At 41.2% G+C, this 19,799-nt stretch overlaps 1 protein-coding gene across 1 annotated transcript in view; it reads right to left on the reverse strand.

The window, feature by feature from the left end:
- The window catches only part of DSG2 (desmoglein 2), a 31,388-nt gene that overhangs the window by 1,798 nt on the left and 9,791 nt on the right, over nt 1-19,799 (reverse strand). Inside the window, 14 exon segments of the mRNA XM_009885985.1 lie at nt 1,328-1,577; nt 1,579-1,651; nt 2,764-2,895; nt 3,926-4,156; nt 5,463-5,690; nt 6,354-6,496; nt 7,381-7,640; nt 8,617-8,802; nt 8,946-9,080; nt 9,932-10,092; nt 10,904-11,048; nt 11,322-11,480; nt 12,733-12,867; nt 13,804-13,839. Coding sequence (XP_009884287.1) covers nt 1,328-1,577; nt 1,579-1,651; nt 2,764-2,895; nt 3,926-4,156; nt 5,463-5,690; nt 6,354-6,496; nt 7,381-7,640; nt 8,617-8,802; nt 8,946-9,080; nt 9,932-10,092; nt 10,904-11,048; nt 11,322-11,480; nt 12,733-12,867; nt 13,804-13,839 — 2,274 coding nt within the window.

A 19,799-nucleotide genomic window follows, 5' to 3' on the forward strand; every position in this document is an offset into this window, starting at 1 on the left:
CAACCACTTTTCTGCCACATTTGAAGTTCTGGAGTGTATATTAGCGCAGGCATCTGTGTAATGTGGTATATAACCAGACCCAAACTGATTCTGTATGTTTATCTGTGTTTGATCCTGGAAATAGGCACATTACCCGAGATGCTTCTATGAAAATCAGCACACATCTGAAACTGTGGTTTGGTAACTTGCCTGGGTCGGTTTTGGTGGGTTTTTTTTCCCTTTTCTTTTCTTTCCTGTAGTCTGAGATAGTTTACCTTCCCAAAAGTTGTAAAGGTTACTCTAGTATGACTTTACAAAGCCCTCCTGCAGGACTTCAGCACGCAGCTATGTTTAAAGTATGTCTTAATATTAGGAAGCACAAAGAGCATAAGGCAAGTAGAACGGCTACTGTTGCATCTGTTCACCCAGAAGACCAGTAGCTAGAGTACTCAGGAGACATACAAGTGTCTTAAGCTCAAATCCTTCCCTGGCCTGAGGTGGTGAATCAAAGCTGCACAGCTGCTCCCCTGGAGAATCCCGTCATCAGCCAGCTGTAGGGTGAAGATGTTTTGTTTCTACAGGTGACGGACAATCCGTACGTTCCCTGCCATATAGTAGTAGTAGTTAAACTTCCACTACGAGGAGCTCACCAGCCTAAGGACTAATGATGTGCATCATGCAAAGAGAAATAGCTGCAATGAGTAGGCATAGCCTATGGGTCAATGGTTAGGTCATCACAAAAAAAACCCCAACCCAGTCAGAAAGGGGATTGCAACATGTGCCTCATACACTTCTGATGAACAGCCAGGCTATTGGGCAAAGAGGCAACTCCAGCACCGCTTACTTCATCAGCTACTTTGAAAATGCAGACCCACCCTCTACCGTTTGACATCTATGGCTTATCTTTCAAAAACCTTCTCCATTATAGTTTGTAGCTGTGACTCATGATGAGTCACAAGTACCTCCCTACAGGCCAGTTTAATGTGCTTAAGTCCCTGAGATTTATATCACTGAGTGTTTCTCATGGCTTCTTCCTGGGCAAGGGGTGCCTTGGTTATTGCCGAATATTCTGGATCCCATTCCTCAGTACCTCCTTCGAGAGAAGGGTCTCCTTGTGGGAGACCTTCTAAGCACCCAGTGCTACAAGACTGAGCACTGCAATGCTCTAAGTCCTACATGTGAGGACATCCTTAATGCCCCCAACTCCACATGCACACAACATTGTCCATTGTATCAGGACTGTTTATATACACGTATCTACTCCTCTGTGTTTGTAATAACACGAACAGCATTTCATGGTGCTAAGTGTAAATATCAAAACACTGTTACTCGCGGGTCATATGCTTACATCATTGAAGTAGTCTCTTAAAAACTCTTCATTCATGGCTCCTGCCGCTCCCACCGCGACTCCTCCTCCAGCCACCACTGTCTTGCCTTCTACACCTGCCATGCCTCCAGCCACTCCAGCTGCCATGGCTCCATATTCAGCACCAGAAAGGAGATGTCTTTGCTCTTCCCATCTTTCCTTGGTCATACTGTTGCGATACTCTCCTACACGAGAGGCAGAGCTGCCTCCTCCTGCTGCAGTCTCCTTTCCATGCTGCTGCTGTTGCTGCTCCGCTGGTTGCTCCTCTCGAGCTCCCCAGTGCAGTGGATGGGATGACGCTTAGCACTGCCTACATAAATAACACAAATTACAATGTGACATGAAAGCAGTGCTGTCTAGCACATGGAACTCACCAAACCAGCAGTGGGGCTGGGTGGGACCTGGGAGTGTGCCGTCTTATGACTTGTTTGAATTTGCACTTATACATGTTACTGCAAAGAGTAAAGGGGCCTTCTGAAATAGGGTGCAGCTTCCACAACTGTGTTCCCAAGGAGGATCGTGGAAATGCTTCTATAGATCATTGTTTCCTTGAAACTGAAAGGGTTGGGAGTGAAAACAAGAAAAAAAAAAACCCACCAAAAAAAGGCTTCCAAAACTCCAGGGAGCTCAGCTGTTCCACGACAGACTCTGCCCAGCTTTCCCCAGCCGCAAAGTGGGGGAGTGTGCAGTGACTGCTGCCTCAGTGGTGCTGGCTGTCCCTTTCTTCTTTTCTAGCAGTCTGGCTTCCCTGCTAATTGTCTTTTACAAGAATTTGGTGTAAGCATTGGCCCCAAATCAAAGCCTTTTACCTTACTTCTGTTTCTTTGTTATTACGCAAAAGCATGCTGGTGTCGTGCCCTTATTTATTTGAAAACTGGGTTTTGTAGCATTACAAGAAATGGCAAACTTCTCTTGCCGTTCACTGTTTCCTCTACAGATTTGCACTTTTTTCTGCCCATTTATTTAAAAGAATTTACTCTGTTTAAGAAGGCACAGGGAAGTAATTTAAAATGCAACCTGAAACTTTAAACTAGAAGCTAAGATTTATAATCTATTCTTTCGCTGCTTTACCACGCTCGCAAAAGCGTGCAGAACATTCCAGGCTTGCAAATACAAATGCTTCACTCTTTACAGCGCCAATGCTTTTCCCACACTCCTATCCCCTGCTCAGATACCATCGACATCTGCTTGATTGCTTCCCCCTTACTTTGGGATTTAAACACCATGGCTGGTGTTTCTAGAGCTGCTGGTGGAATTCATCTTCCTTGCATCCTTCACTGAGCCTCACAGGGTTAATTTTAATTAATGTTCATGTGTGGTTTCACCGCCCTGAAACATCGGCCCATAATATGGAAGAGACGCCAAGTGCCAAACTGAACACTTGGATAGAAATCAAAGAGAAATGCTATTAGGAATACATGCCTTCTCCTCAGGAGCTGCCCCTTCGCTGTTCCACTGACGCAACATCGCTTCGCTGCAGTCCGGTATCGCAGCAAATCCCTTCTTTGCTCCTGAACCGCAGGGACACAGCAGCAGTAACAGCGGAAGAACTACAGGGAAACACAAGTTTGCCATTAACCATGCGATGATTAGGGTCAAAGCATGCTAACAGCCAGTGTTGAAGTTTGGTTAGGTCTCATACCAAAGCGTATCTTTAGTGAGCTAGTCATCAGTATGAGGGCTGATAACGACTGAATACACGTTCCCAAATATTCAAGGTATTTCCTTGATATACATATATATCAGGATGGTTTCCTAGAGACTAAACTGACAATTAACCTGTTAGGGCCTCAATCCTGCAGATGATCACGCATGTATATAGCTATACTTCTACTGAAGATCTCATACACCATAACCAAGCCCTAAATATCACTGTACAACCTCAGCATTTCCAACCCCTCCTGTTCCTTCACTACTAGATAACGACATGGTGTCATGTAAATTCCACCTCACCACTCCTGTGACCAGTCTAGAGCGTTGCCTGGGGAACTCAAAACAATCCAGTTTCAGGAGCAGAGCGTATTCGAGTGGCATGAACTTTGTAGCTAGATTGCTACTAGTACAAGCAATAAACTATTGCCATTTTAAATGTAGCACTGGTACACACGGCCACGCCCTGACTACAAGCGTTCTTCTCTTATTTTTGAGCTCCTGTTTTGTCTTACAAAAGAACAATGTCACGTGCTGCTCAGAGCAAGGCACCAGACCTGGGTCTGCAGTGGTGGAGAAGAAAGTGGAGAGAGAGCACTGTGGTTTGAGTGGGAAGATACAGGGTTCACATGGGGAGGTGTGGGAAACACCAAAATGATTCCTTACTGCTTCCCCACCTGTTATTTACAGCACCATAAACAAATATTAAAGTGGTACAAATTAATTTTAAAATGCACAGCTTGAAATCCTTTGAGGGTGAAATGCTGATGCTACCAAAATTAGTCGGGGATTTGCCATGACTTCACACAGACTAGGAGTTTACACAGAATATATCAAGATGATAAAATCTGGGAGCCGGACTGTTTCTTTCCTGATGCCTTGCAGACCATACTTACAGTGCTTCTGAGATAATATGAAACAATTACTTACGCAGCAAAAGTAAAAACGCCAAGATGATTAGTGCAACGGCTCCTGGTCCCAGACCCACTGACTTATTGCCAATAATTTTATCTCTGCATGCGCCGTCATCCGCACATTTACAAACAGTCAGTTGCAGAGATTGTGCTTCAGCACAGCTGAACCCTTGGTAATCCTTTATTAGGATGGGAACTTCAGTTCTGCCCAGCTTCAGATTTTGTGGTACCAGCTGTATACTGGTGCCTGAAGAAGCAGGAGGTTAAAGAAAAAGACATATAAGAAATGAGTGGAGAGAAAGCTGACTCCTGTAAACTAAGGGAAATAAAACCCTCACAGCCTCCCAACAAGCTTCCTCCAGTTAAGTCCACCCAATGCAACGGAATTAAGTCTAATTAGCTGCTGCTACAGCGTATGTGCTCTTATTTTTATCAATTAATTCATGCTGCTAACAAAGCAGCCATCCTCACTTGCAGTCTCAGATGACTGTGAAGAGTTTCACACCAGCAGAGACTTCTCATGGAAGACAGCCCAACCACCTATATAGCATTAACCTTCACATCATTCAGATAGCTAAAGGCTGAATTTGCAAAAAAACCCAGCTTCAGTCTTTAGGAGATTAATTTATTGTAGGCCACAGGCACAGACCACAGAGCCAACATACCACCTGCTCCTTTGGCCATGTCACGTCGAGGACACGACTAGGCAAGAGATGCCCAGATGATGTTCCCAGTTGGCAATAGCCATCCTATTTGGCAAAGTTGTGTTCCCTACAATTACTGCTGGTCTGGCTGCATGCAGCGTGAGGAAAGTTAAGAAGATTCCTTGTTGGTCCTAAACCTGGCCATTAGGATGACTCTCTTAATTGCTTTGCAGTGTTATGCTGTGGGATTATGGAGGACAGAATAACAAGTCTGAGAAGAAAAAAGTGTTTTCTGGTGCCTTCAATCTACCTGAGGCATTTCCTTCAAGCATTTCCCAGGCTTATATGAACAGAAATGTAAGAAGAATATGCTCATCTCAGTTTGAAATACTCATTAAGATTATTTATGATTTCTGACCAATTTTTCTTCCTACCGTGCTAGACAATCTTATACAGGTGACACTATTTCCCCTTTTCAAGGCCCACTGTGCAGACAGATTTATTTATTTATTTGTAAGTTAGAGCAACTGAAGCCACTAACACAACCGCATCTCCAAGCTCAGTTTTAACAAAAAGCATCCTCCATCACTGCATGCTTTTCGTGGGAAGATGAGAATGGCTTGATCCCAGCATTACCCATGGAATCCTGGTCACCTCATACGGGTCACGCTAGGCAAAGATGGCCCAACTGGGGGAAGGTGACAAGCTCCAGAAGACATGGCTGTGATTTTATAGCCACTAGAGAGAATGGAGCAGAACGCAAGTGATGTGTCTTCATGCCTGACTCCGTATACATGTTTTTGGGGTTTTTTTTGTCTGGATCAGCCAAACTGTCAATTTGACTGAAATTAACAAGTTACAACACTGGGACTCCAAAGAACTGAAAGTAATTAAAATATATTTTCTTACCATTTCTGGATGCAATCATCCATTTTTTTGCTGTTCCTTCTGGCTCATCAATGACAGTGAAGCTGAAGGGATCACTGTTTGGGTAACCATCCAAATCATTGGCTGTAACATCAATTAATTTTGCATCTGAACACACAGTCTGCACAGGGTTCACAATAACTGGGCAGTTATCATTCTCATCTTTAACTTGAATAACGACTGTGCCGGTGACCGTTTTCTTAGGAAAATCTAAGATTTAAAACATGAAAAATTAAATTCATTTGAAAAGTGCAAAAATTTCATCTTAAAATAATAAAAAAAAAGAGTATTTTCCGAAACACACACATATCGCTGAAATAAGTTGAAAGAGCTCTTCCTGGACCTTATGGGAGCAGTATTTCACTCCTAATGTTAATAAACATACTGACAAAGTTCTTCTGAAGGCAAGCTGTTTTACTATTTTAACTTAAAAAAAAAAGTATTTCCTGTGTAAGGTTACATGATACACGCAGATTGTAAAAGGATAATTCTAATTAGATACACAAGAAGTTCAGGTTGTTTAGAGTTCAAGAAAACTTAGTACTCTGAAGTCTGTCCATTAGCATACTGAGATACCGGCAATTTCTACCTTGTCAAGGGATGCTCATATCATATTCGGTCTTTACAAAACCTTTACAAAAATTTCACCTTCGTTTAGTCAAAGGGGCACCTTGGGAACCCATTCCAAGGTTCATCCTATTTCAATTAGTTGCCCACGTGTCTCCTCCAAACACACAGCCTATGGGAAACTGCACTAGGCACCTAACTTTTAGGGAGTTAAAGATAGGGAAGTTATATCAACTATAGCTGCAGAAAGGCAAACTAAACCTTAAAGAAACCAATCAGTGCAAAACCAAAACTCTCTCAACTTACCAGTAGTTACACCCAACATGGTGATAGTGTAGGTACCGTTTACTACATGAGACGATTCGTAATCAAGATTTTTGGCAAGTCGAATTTCACCTGTGACTGAGTCTATTGTGATCCAGTCTGCTGTATCTTTTCCTTTCACGTATCTGATTAAAATTGCACATAAAGATGTATGCATTTATAATGAGGAAAACAACCATTAGCAGAAAAAGCAGCTTGACAGTATGTTTACACTTTGTTTAAAGCAGAGGACAAATCTCTAGGTCTGAGGTCTGACGCTCCTGCCACTGGAATTGGTTTCAACTATAAACCTAGTATTATAAACCGACCCTGAATGTTGAGACGTGCTTTTTCCCTCTAGAGCCAGGACTTAGGTGTGGAGTGTTACACAAAGAAGATTCAGGGAGCAAGACTGGAGCAGGAGAGGGAGCTCTGCTGCCGGTCATCATCCTCTTCCCCTCCATCCCTGCTCCCAGCCAAAGCTGAGCAGCAGCCAGCCGGGATGGACTGTTTTACAGGCATGGGGGAGAGGCATCCACCGTTGGGTACGCACCTCTGCTGGTCTGCTCCACTTGTAAAAGCCATGGTGGTGGATCAACAATATTCTAGCTGAAGAGCTACGACTCAAAAGCTAAACACACGCACGCACACGCAGACTTATCTACTTTACACCCTTTCTGCCTAATTGCCAGATGTTTCTGTGTATTTTTTCCTAACATTTCTGCAGACGATGAAGTCAGACAAGTAAATCTATGCTCAAAAGTAGACAGGCATGACAAACAGCGTGCAAGCACAGACAATTTCAGCACAAACACTCATGTCTCACCATGTATGACTGAACAAGTAGGATTTGCAAGTCAGCTATTTTCTGCATAACAGAATATTGATGATGGTGATATTGTTTTAGGTTTGAATTACGCATAGTAGAAAATGATTGCCTCTGAAATTATTTCAGTTCAGTATACGCATTTTTACAGCAAGATGTGATTTCTGACATACTCAGTTATGATGGTTATAAAAAGATTCTTACCTAATGTGCTCTGCTACTTTTCCAGTGTCTTCATCATAGGCTTGATACTGTCCAATAACCTGTTTTATCTGCAGCTTCTCACTTGCTTCAATAATTTTTGTGCCACCAGGGAATATAGGGCCTTCCCGCACATTAATCACATTAATTTTAATTGGAATTGTTTGTGCTTTATAACTGTGTTTAATTGACTCGTGGAACTCTGCTTTGTTTGTAACAACAATGCCCAAGTTTAGGCTTTGCATTTTTTCATAATCCAGTTCCTAGAGCAATAAAAAAAAATAAAATTCATTCACAATTTGACAAATGTCATATCTAGACAACACTCATACATTTAATATTTAAATAATACTATTAAGAATTTTAAACAATAAGGATGCTACCGTGCAAAGAAGAACTGTTGGTTAACATGTTACTCTCAATACAGAATGCTTCAACTCTCTAAAAGCACATAAAGAAGATTACTCTTCTTATATTTAATGGATAGGTATGTCTTTATATTACTGAATTTAAATGAATTTAAGGTAGGTAGTAATGTGTCCTACTCATACTCTGTCTTTGCTTTCAGTGAATCAGTGGTCAATATTACTTGGCTCTTCCAATTTTATTTTTTTTTAAACCAATTCATTTACTTAATAATGCTTATCTTTTTTTTTTTTTTTTAACAAATTATCAGTTTTCAGATAAGGAAACCAGAGCAGAAAAAAAAAGAAAAAAGGTACTTAGGGCACTATGCATCTTCGGTTATTGTGGAATAAAGGAGAGTAAAATTAATAAAATACGCATTTCAAAATATGGAAAATATTGTCATAATTTCAATTTATGGAAATTCACAAGATAGTCTGTAGCCCATGGTTCATGGAGTAGGTGTTGCCTGCAATGTTATCTGTGGCCATGGGAAATAAAGAAATTTAAACTGAGACCAGCAAGGAGAGCAAAAATATGGGAAAGTTTACAGCATATGTGTTAGCACTGTTGCCCAACGTCAAGGAAAGTCTGGGGACTTCTGCCTCACTAGATATATTTGAGATAACATAGAATATAAATGGCAAACCTGGACAAAGTAATTATTTTGCATGGAATTACTGAATACACCAACAAAGAATATGCCAAAAAAGGAGTGTCCGCCATGTAAATTTCCAATTTACATACTGACTGAATATAAATAATTTGTATGTCAACTTAAAGGGAAAAATTTACTCTAATATTTAAAGAAGACACTCTAAAGAATATACTAACCTTCACAAGAGTCAAAATTCCTTCATTTGTTTGGGTATCTGTTACTATACGAAAAAAGTTGTCTTCATTACCGGAAACAAATGAGAAGTTTGCCAGCCAGTTATCAGAAAACTCTTCATCTTTGTCAAATACTTTTATTCGCAGAATTTCCACATTTGCTCTGTTTTCTTCAACGCTTCCTTCAAACTGGAGTTGAAAAATAACTTCTTTAAAAAGGTGTCATGATTTATCTCATTTCATCAGTGCCAGAAAGTTTGCACAACCTCGTATGAAGCAAAGGATAATGGCAGGTGTAGGAACATGCCAAATATTGTGATAAATATACTTACTGCACGACTTTCAACCACAGGCAGATTGTCATTGACATCCAAAATCTTGATTTCTAAAGAACATGTTGCAGCATTCCCACCTAATTCACCACCACGGTCTTTTGCTTCCACCACCAAAGAATAGCTACTTTGTGTCTGTCATGATAAGAAAAAAGCGTTTAAACCAGGAAAAAAAAATAATAAAAAATTAGCCTTTGCTCTATTATCTCTACTACATTTTGATAATCCCTCTCATAGTCAAATATAACTCCTCTTCTCTATAGCTAGCAGTAAAACTCACACACAACTGCCTTCACAGGCTTTGCTGGAGTAGAACTGAGGCTTTGAAAAGGATTTGGGACTTTTGCATCTTTCCCACAAAGAGTTTGACTGTACTTACACGACAAATGAAAAAACTTCAGTGGCCATAAGCAGAGCCAAGACCAGTGACACCTGCATGTCAGGACAGGGCTAGAGGCAGAGATGTTGCCCTCAGCTGCAGAGCTAACATCCAGATCACCATCTGCTGGCCAGTGAAAATTCATGCAAGCACGGTTAAAGTTGCCAGTAATATGTGGCCTTCAATGCTGTTTCACAGCAGCACCATCCTAAGTCTTTGCACCACGATTTGCAAAGCAGGCTACAAAAATCCAGACGCAGTCAGCAACTTTGCAGATGGTGATCTCTGTTGTCTTTGCCATATGGTCTCCAGCACTGAGAAATGACCCCTCACTTCATGTAACTGCTGCCCTGGCTGCATGGGAAGGCCAAAAAGCAACAGCTGGTGCTGTGCTAGAAAGGTGACAGGGGGAATACAACCTTGATCCCATCACAACTTTCACCCCAATCCCTGAAAAACATGTATCAGCCAGACAAGGCTTTAATCCTAAGGGAGGTGAAGGAAGGCAAGAGAGCCAGCTCTTCAACCTGGCAGGATAAGCTGAAGGTAACACAACAGGCATCAGAAGACCGCTGTTAACAGATTAAAAATGGGAGAGTTATTTTACCTCTCTGTCAAGGTTTATTTTTGCTACTAGAACCTCGCCGGTATCCTTATTCATACTGAATGCAGCACTAGGGCTTTGGGAAATGATCCTGAAAGCAATTTTGGAATTTAGGTTATTTGGCTCATCTGCATCTGTCGCATTTATCCTCATTACAATTGTACCTGGAAAAAAGCAAACAAAAATATAGTATGTTTACCCTGCTATGCACTGCCAAGTATTTTTACCGCAATGTCACACATTAAGAGACAGTTGTCAGATGCACTGTATAATTTTCTCATGCTCTTGCCTTTATTTATTTAATGAATAGGGCTGAAGAAGCATTCCTAAAATCCACATAATACATGTTAAAAGTGTATCCTCTAGCATACAAAAAGACTGTATCAGCACCTATGTAACTCTTAGAAACCAATGCACCAGGATTACACAACAGGTTGAATTCTCACAAAGATTCTGTCAGAAAACTGTAGATACCATACAGAGAAGAAAGAATTCGTTTTTGAACAACAAGCTGCATTTCCCAACAGCTTCACTCAAAACACATGGGGGTCCCCATGGTGTAACTCCCTATAACTCATGGAACAGGATTTTGTCCTCTGGGAAAGGGTGTATCTCAGCATCCAGTGTCCGAGTCTGAACATTAGCTGGAATTCAGGCAAAGAAGCAATTACCATGCAGCTGCTACTGACTTGAAGGCAGTTGAGGGAACTCAATACCTCACTGAAGCGGATGGTCAATAAATTCCGTAAGAGGAAGCACTCCCTGATGCCTTTATGTGGCCGCTTTCCCTCCATCACACCACACAACTTAGCCCTGAATAAAAATTTACATTCATATGTGGATAACCTGGCCTAAGCAAGAAAGAGCATGCATCCTTGTTACTGCAGATATACTGCTGCAAAGAGTACATTCACTTGCGCCCCTTGCATGTGCTGGGAAAAGATAAGTGAAAAAAAAATAAAAATATAATGTTACCTGTTTTACTTAATTCTTCAATCGAACCAACAAAAACTTCCTGTGAAAACACTGGAAAATTGTCATTTATATCCACAATTTTAATTGGGAGGTCTATTGGCTCTTCCAGTTTTGCTCCAGTCTTATCTAGTGCATGACCTCTGAGCTGAAATAGTAGAGACAGAAACAATACGCAAATACAATAAGTGACTGTAATATATATAAAAATGCATATGGAAAATAGAAACATATATAATATATGTAACAAAATATAAGCATTATATAAGCACATATAATATGCTTATAAACATAAGCACAAATATAATACACAAATATCCAGAAACTGAATTAAAACTAATTGAAGCAAACACATTTGAACAAAATACATAAAAAATGGATAGGAAGGCACCTATAAGGTAAAAGCTACTATCCAACTTACAAGCAACATTGGAGTCTTTTCTCTGTCAACTCTTCCTGTTATGTTCAGGTCTCCAGTCTTTCCATTGATAACAAATAATCCGTAAGGGGGTTCTGTTACTCCTTGACCAGATATAGTATAAGTTACCACTATCCCTGTATCTTCAAGATCAGAATGTATCTAGCAGGAATACAACAGATGAAATAGCATTTGGTAAATAAAACTCCATTTAAAAATGCAAAGAAAATATTTTTGCTATTTTTGTAATGCAAAGCAAAAATAATAGTAAACATTTTCCTGCACTTCTTTGAGTGTGGAGACGTTGAGATGAATGCAGGAAGAGCTGCATGTTCTGTTTGAGGATCTGGTGCAGGGAGATGGGCATGATGGGCAGTGCCAACAGTTGGGAACTGTGGAGTGGAGAGGTCTGTGGGAGAAGAAAATTGGGACTGGTTGGACAAAGAGAGTGGGAGAGGATACAAGTGCAAGGAAAGGCTGGAAAACCACCATGATAAGGTGGAAAAGCTGGAGTGAGGGAAGAAGGAACCTGGCTGGTGAAACAGATGGGGACAAATAAAATGTGGAGAAAGACCAAGGGGAAGAAAAAAAAAAAAAAGAGAGAGAGAGAATCTGGAACAATCAGTTGAACAGAGGAGACTGAAGTTACTTCAGCAAAGCCTGGAAACAAAATATGACAACTTTTTAAGGGAGGTCAGACCTAAGCCAGTGAGTGGGACCAGGACTGAGGAAATGATAGGGTGGAAGAAAAAAGGTCAGACCTGGAGAGAAGCTGCGTAGACTAGAGATCATACCCTTCCTCTGCTGTCAGCAAATATCTGAAACATCTGGAAAAGCAGGTGTGCATTGTGCCAGCATCACCATCAAGGGGCAGCCGATGCAGAGGGTGACAGCCTGCTACCATGTGTAGTTACTTTATATGCTGAAGTGACAGGTGTGGTGAATTCAGGTTTCAACACTGGTGCTGAACCAAATACGTATCACTTTTGCACAAAGGAGAACACCTCGGTTATTTTTAAACTCTCTTTGCTAAAACATTAGGCATACATAATCATGTTCCATGTACACCCTTCTGCCCAGTCACCACCAGCAGTTTTGGCACCCACTTGCCAAGTTCAACCACAGCTGTGTAAGGGTGGTGGAGTGAAAAAAATCGAAGATACTGCATTCCCAAAAGTTTTATGAAAACTGGTGGCTGGGAAAAGATGAGAAACTAAGCCAAATCAGGCTGTAAGAGCAACTCATCTGCAGAGGAAGGAAAGAGAAAGAAATGTGCCAATCTTCAACTGACATTCAATAGTTCTTTAAAATTAAAGAAATATTTGTGCATGTGTTTAGGGCAGCCGTGCCCTTATTTTACACTTTTATCTCTATTTTTATGTGTATTCTGTATTTCTCTCTCTTCTGGGCTTACTTTAGCAATTGGATTCTTATAGGAATTGTCCTCTTCTTCCCGTATGAAAGCTGGAGGGACTGTCCATTCTCTCTTCTGTCTGACTAAGCTGTTGGGGTGAGACAACACGCCACTCCTGCCATTTCGATTATAAACCTGTGAAAAAACAAGGTTGAATGTCAGCATTGCATTTAGCCATTTCAGACGTATGATTCATTGCTGCTGTAGCCCAGATCTCTGAATAGCTTTTGCTCTTTCAGTAACTGGTAACTTTGAAATCATGGAGCAGCATTAGCCTTCCAAACCATGATCTAAGAGTTATATGTTGCTCAAGTCATTTGAAGAGGAAAACTACACTAGTCTTTTCATCAAGACAGAATTAGGTAAGACAGGCTTTAAATACATGAGGAAGATCCCATGTATTGGTTGATGAAAATACACCAGTGTATACACCATGTTGGGTTGGTGAAAATACACCCGTTCTGCGAGGTTTAAGTGCTTGTCATTAGACGTGGGAAGAGGTTTGGCACTAAGGCTGTTTTAAAACACTATTTCTGCCTAATTACCCTGTTATCCATCGCACCAATGCTGCCTCGTACTCAACCTTCTCTCTGAAACAGAATACATGAAGCAGGAGGCCTCTAATCAACCCATCCACCATCTCTGCTATCCTTGCTCAACCACCCCTCATTCTCACTCTGCATGAGACCCTTCATCTTTCTGTCCAGCTTAGTCCCTACTGTGTCTGTTGGCTTCCCGATTAACATCTGGAAATGTTTCAACAATTAACACCTTCCACAAAATAGCAGTTGATTTCAATTACAGAGAGTTAAAAAAATGGTATCTATAAACTTAGTATTTTAGAGTAAGTTTCTCAAAGTTGAACGCCATTCAGTTTGATGGATATAGGAATCTATTCACTTACACTTCATCTTTCATTTCATTATTCGTCACTCAGCTTTCATGTTTCAGAAAATAATAAAACAAGATATTTATCAACTGACGTAAAGGACGCCTTTGTTACTTGCTCTTTGCTCAGAGAACCATTCTTCAGACACTGATAAAGAAAAGCAGTTTTCCATTATTTCCTACCTTCACATAGAGTCCATTTCCATAATTCAAACAGATCTGCAATGGAAATTATGATAAACATTAATTCTATGCCACTTTAGCAGTACTAAAACTTAACTGACATAACCTTCCCCATAAGAACAGAAAAGACATAATGAAGAGGGCATCTGACCTCTATCAATTCATATTTACTCTTTACCCATAACAGCTTCTGAAAAATTTACCCATAACCATTCACATTAAAAACACACACTATCAAGTTTTGCACTTTTCTCCCAGCAGGAAACAGATAGTAAGTAACTGATATTTTTTTTTTTTTTTCCCCAATAAGTGCTGATTTTATAGTCATTTTTAAACAACCATTTTTTTGTGCTGAATACTGCTTCGGTATTCCAAAGCAATGGGAATTTGCCCTTGATTGAAAGTTAAGTCTTGGTTGCCAGCAGCACCCTGGAGAAGCTCCCTCTTCTGGGCAAATCATGGATTACACAGACTGTGGTGGGTTACCAAACACATCAGAGAACAAAACAGGTCAAATAACATTTAAAAGCAAAGACTAATCAAAACATCTGCTGAAGCATACGCGACAGAAGAAGCTCTCTACTTAGCGCCTTGCTGGGAGGATAAATGGCGTACATGCATCCCTTACTTAAACAAGGCTGAGACGTGCATATTAACAAGCAAATCACGCTTGCTCTGACAAAGCCTTATATGCCAACATCCAGTGTTGGGACTGCCCATCCCTTCGTGCACCGGGATAGCCCAGGACAGCTACGCATGCCCTTAAACACCTCAGTTAGGTGCCTCATCCTAGCTGGAAGGCACTGGAGCCTCAGACAAATTATCAGAGACCCTGCGTTGATGTCCACTGCCCAGGTGCCAAAGACTCGGCAGGTAACAAAAACCCTCAAGCAGTGCAAAAATACCGGCATTGGGAAACAACATTAACAAAAAGTAGGTTATTACAACATGTGAAACCAACAAATAGAGCTTTTAAGCTTTGTACAGGCAGGGAAGAGAATACTTTTTTTGTTCTCAAACTACTACACGTACCTACATTTTGCATCTTGGGTATTTTAATGTGTTTTTTTTGGTTAATTCTAATGCTTAAGGCAAAGCAGGCACAGAAAAGGTGATTTCCTATTGAAATAAGTCAGGGAGTATTTCTTTATATTCTCTTTAACCAGCATCTAGACTGTTGACTGGGCTCTCCCTATTCATCCCTCTGACTCAGCCTTGATCGCTGTATCGATGACAGCTTTTTTTTTTTATTATTATTTTTAAAAGAGACGTTATCTCTTTCCCACACAATGCAGTGGACGGTATTGAGCAATGTAGCAGACTGCTGTTTCGACTTGCACAACAAAACTGTTTTTCAAAGGGCAATTTTCCTAACGTATATAATCTGAAGACAAAAATCAGCAAGCACTAAGTTCCCTAACAGACATGCATTGTGAGGGCTACAGGATCTTACACCTTAGACCAAGTTGTTTTAATGAATATTCTTAATCTTACTTGTTTTTATTAGTTATATGGATTTTAAAAATTTATTTTTGATTAATGAGATTGTACCAGTGAAAGCAACAGGAGAATTTTTGTTTATAGTCAAGGTTTTCCAACAGAAGCTGCAACTCTTTTGGAAGGTTAATAGATGTCAAGATGTCATCATGAATATACTTGTTTGTTCTTACTGGTAAACTGAAGGGAAAAGTGTTTCTGTGTCAATACTGAATGGAGACAAGAGGCACAAGGTCAGAATTTTTCTTGGATTGGAAACCTGAGAACTGCAGTATAAACAGAAGTACCTGAACTTCAAGAATAAGCAAGTCTTCCACCAAAATGCATAGGAAATTCCATTAGTCATTATAAACAGAAAGTCTTTCACTAAGGTAACTAAAAGTAAAAAACAATTTGTTTGTAATTGTAGCCAAGCACCCCCAAAACATTGTTTTATTGCTAAGACAGTAAAAAATGCTTGTGCTTTTGTATTTTTCAATCTATAGTCTACAGGGAATCCCTTAAGGGACTTCTAAGATATCAACAAAAGGCGTGTTAAGAGTGGCAATTTTATTTACGAGATTAATAAATACATTCTTAATTTCCCCTTTTTTTAGTATCCTAGAGCTGACTTCTATTAAATGGCTTAGTAAGAGCAGGAAAGCCCTGCCTGCCATTTGACGTGGGTCATAGCCTCGGCACAAAAAATAGAGATCTGCTGATGATATCTGTCAATGACACAGAGCTGAGAAGGCATTGTCAGAAGACAACTGGATGGTTACAGAAAATGAGGTAGAAGTAATGGAAATGGAATGAAACACTACAGGAAAGCAGCAGGAGTAGGCGAGAGGGCAGGGGAAAGAAGGGAGCGACTGCCATGTACGGGGAGTGCAAGGCTGCTCTTGCCCAAATCGGTTGTTCATGTATAGTCAGGAAGTGACTAAAGGACAGACTTTGAACACACAGCTTAGTTTTATACTGTAAAGATGAAGACTGAGTAAGCAAGAAGGTATGTGTCCATATTTGCTACACTATGAAACATTAAGCCCTAGAAATGTGGTCTTTCACATATGCTGCGTGTTGGGAGATTTGGATCTCACACCTCCTGTGAGTCAGTTTGGTGTTGAAGATGACGGTCAAGTGAAGATCTTCCACACTTAGACAGGCAAACTGAAGGGACCACCCAAGGTTATCTACTAGTCCATCTCCTGGCCCTGGGGCAGGATGAGCTACACGTACGTGCTTCCTGACAACTGTTTAACCTGTTCTTAAAAACCACAAGTGATGGAGGTCCCACAGCCTCACTAGGTAACCTAAGGCAGTGCCTGGATAGTCTTCGTACAGATGGAAAGTATTTGTTAATTTTTATCCTCATTTTATTATCCTAATTTTTAGCTCTTTGCAAGTTGATCATATTGCTGTTTGGATGAGATTCAGTTTCAGATTAAGGCACATAAATTTACATGTCTAAATGAATGCCTAAACTTCCGTTAGAATCAACAGAAATACAGCCAATACAGACAAAGAGATCAGAGAGCAGTTCAACTTGCCCCAAAGCCAGCTCACATCTATTTCTCTCTGGGCTCCATTGACTGGAGCTATGTCTAGTTTGTAAGCCCAATACAAGAGGATTTGTAGAACAATGCAGTCGCTGCTGAGAACCCAACAGTACACAACCCGTGTTTTGTGGTTTTTACTTCAGACTAGAATTAGAATGATCCCACAGACCAAACACCCACGAGCAGACGGATGCATCTCCCAATGCAGTTTCACCCAGGAGGGATCAGATTCACACACTCTGGAGATTTGCTTAGAAAGCACAATTTGATCCAACCAAATAGGCTCACTCTGCTTCCACTGCATCTCCATTTATCGTAACAGAAACTCAAACACCTATATTGAGATCTCCTAACCTCAAACTGAATCTCCCTCTTTGCCATGTTGATAATGCGCTTATCAAGCACCATAATTCCCTTTTCTTCACAATTACCCTTCAAATATCTGAGAACTTATCACGCATCTTACCCACTTTCTTTTCTTAGTTCCTAGTTCTTTAATCTCACTTAAAGAATCATAAAACAGGATTTCCTGAATTTACACTGCATTTTTTTTGCTTTCCTCTAGTATCTCCTGGGTGGATTCACTTTATTCTGAAGTACGTTCTACAAAATAATACACTACTCTAATTCAGTAGGATGGATAAAATACTAGATCTTATGTATTTCTCATTTGCTTTCATATCTCACCATAGCACTATTTTCCCCCACCTTTTTGGAACAATATTAAGTTGCTGGATACAGGCACAGACTCTTATAAATATTTTTACTGTGATTCAGCATGTTACTGGCAATAGAAGCTAGGCTGCTTTGAATTATCTCACCTTTGCTCTTTCTAAAACTAAGCATCACGTGGGTTTTTCTTTTAAATTTAAGCTGTTTCTATGAATTCTGAAGAGCAATTGCCACTGGCTCTGACATTACAGTAATGATCTAACATATTCTGGACTGAATTTTAGCATACCCAGCCTAAGCCTTAACATCCCAAACTTCAAGGAAGTACAATCTGAGAAGACGTTCAGGGAAAAAATAAGTTTTGCAACTTGTGTAGCAAGATTCATACATCTCTGCCAACTCTTCTTTCACTCAAACATAGGAAGTGTTCCAAAATTTCCTCTCTTGAAGATGTGATGTCCGCCACCTTCAGAATGACCGAGGAACCTCCCAGTCTAATAATCCTCGATAGCTGTGCCAGCCCGGCAGGCCCACAGTTCTGGGTGTGTTCCCTGGACACATGCCACGTCAAACCCAGCCCTATGGGTACAATACTGTCTGGTATGCCTGGACATCCCTGGAAAAAGGTCGGAGGCAGGGACATGGGGAAAGCTGCTGTGACCTCTGCAAAGTACCCACGGATGACCACACAGGGATGCAGCCCGCAGGCACGGAGGGAGCGCAGATGACCAAGAGATACTTCCAGGAAAAACAGGGAAAGGAAAAGCTTTTAGTTCTCGATGCTTCTAAGGTAGAAGACACTTTGGGAAGACACTGCCTTTAGACTGGTTTTGTTTTTCAGTAGTTTCTTAAGGTTTTGAAGTTACCAGTGCCATCTTTGTACATCATAAGACATAAATGACCCTAATCTGACGCTCTCAAACAAGCAACTAGCTTTCTGCCACATGAATGGCTTTGTCTAGATCAGTGAAAAAAACCAAACCAAAAACCTAAAAAAAAAAGGCAAAACCCAGCAATGCCTCTCTCTTCTGACATCAACCAACTAAGGCAGCTTTATTTGCTCTAATATTCTATCTGACAATGAGGCATTTAGGCAGCAAACTGAGTTCACCCTTAGTATACCATACCCAGTTTTAGCTGAGACTGAGGGTGATGAGGATTGAGAAAAATAACTTTCCTCCTTTCTTCAGGCAAAATGAAGAGCATCCTGAGCCAGTGCAAGCCCACCAAAATGGACAATGCTGTAGCTTCAGGTACCACAGAAAGAATCAGTGAAAACTTTTGTACAAGTAGCAATCCGCACTGCTCTTTTGGGCAAAATGAAGATAAAACATTTTGCAACCAAACCACAACTCCCAGCTTGCTGCAAAGAACAGGGTTAACTGCTGCTGGCGGACTTGTGGCCACCCACAAGTCTACATTAAAGTTCTCGGGCAACAGGTCACCACAGCTAACAAACCTGATTTTGCAGGATCTGAAGCTGGGGGAGCGAGGCGCTGATCTCCAGCAACCTGCCAGCCTGACCATGCAACAAACCGCTCCTGAACCCTGCCCAGCCCCTTGGCAGCTCCCCAGCGCAGCCCATGGCCTGGCCTCCACCCTCGCCTTCGTCTGAGCGGCGGCGGCAGCGGCCCGACTTCCGCAGGCATTTTGCCAGCCTGGAGAGGTGAGGAGCTACAGAGCAACACCGCAGATAGGAGGGAGAGCTTCCTGTAAAACATCTTGAAACAGCTAGGACGCATCGGTCTAAATCAAACAAACCAGGCGCTTGGGTCTCGCTCAGTTTGTTATGAAATACTCCTTGGTTTTGGCCTGAAAAGGTGTTTCATAGGATGGGAGGTCTAAAGGCTAAAACGAGTGAGGGCCGGGAAGGAGAAAGCCTTAAGTATCTTGGATTGTTAAGAATTTGGGATCATTTTTCTAGGGCAATAAAGACTTCCATTAAATCACACTTTATGATCCAATTTTTCCTCCTGGCACTATTCCTTCAAAAAGGTAAGGCAGTTTATTAATACATATAAATAGTTGAACACAAAGACAGCAACGATATGAGCCCTCTACTGCGTTGCCGTTCCTCCCCGGCGCCTCAAAATAAAGCAGAACTCCCACCCATTCGAGATACCGTTCTTATCGGTTTTTTTTTCTACCTTCACCTGCTTTCGGACAGCAAACGGCGACTGCTTTTACCCACTTTCCAAAGAAAGGGAGAAGACCCGTTCCCAGCCACAACCAGCCCCGGCGGCGGGAGGGCTGCCAAGCCCCGACGGGACGGGCCCTCCGCCGCGGGGG

This window comes from Charadrius vociferus, unplaced genomic scaffold, assembly GCF_000708025.1.
Source record: "Charadrius vociferus isolate BGI_N301 unplaced genomic scaffold, ASM70802v2 scaffold75, whole genome shotgun sequence".
NCBI classification, from domain to species: Eukaryota; Metazoa; Chordata; class Aves; order Charadriiformes; family Charadriidae; genus Charadrius; species Charadrius vociferus.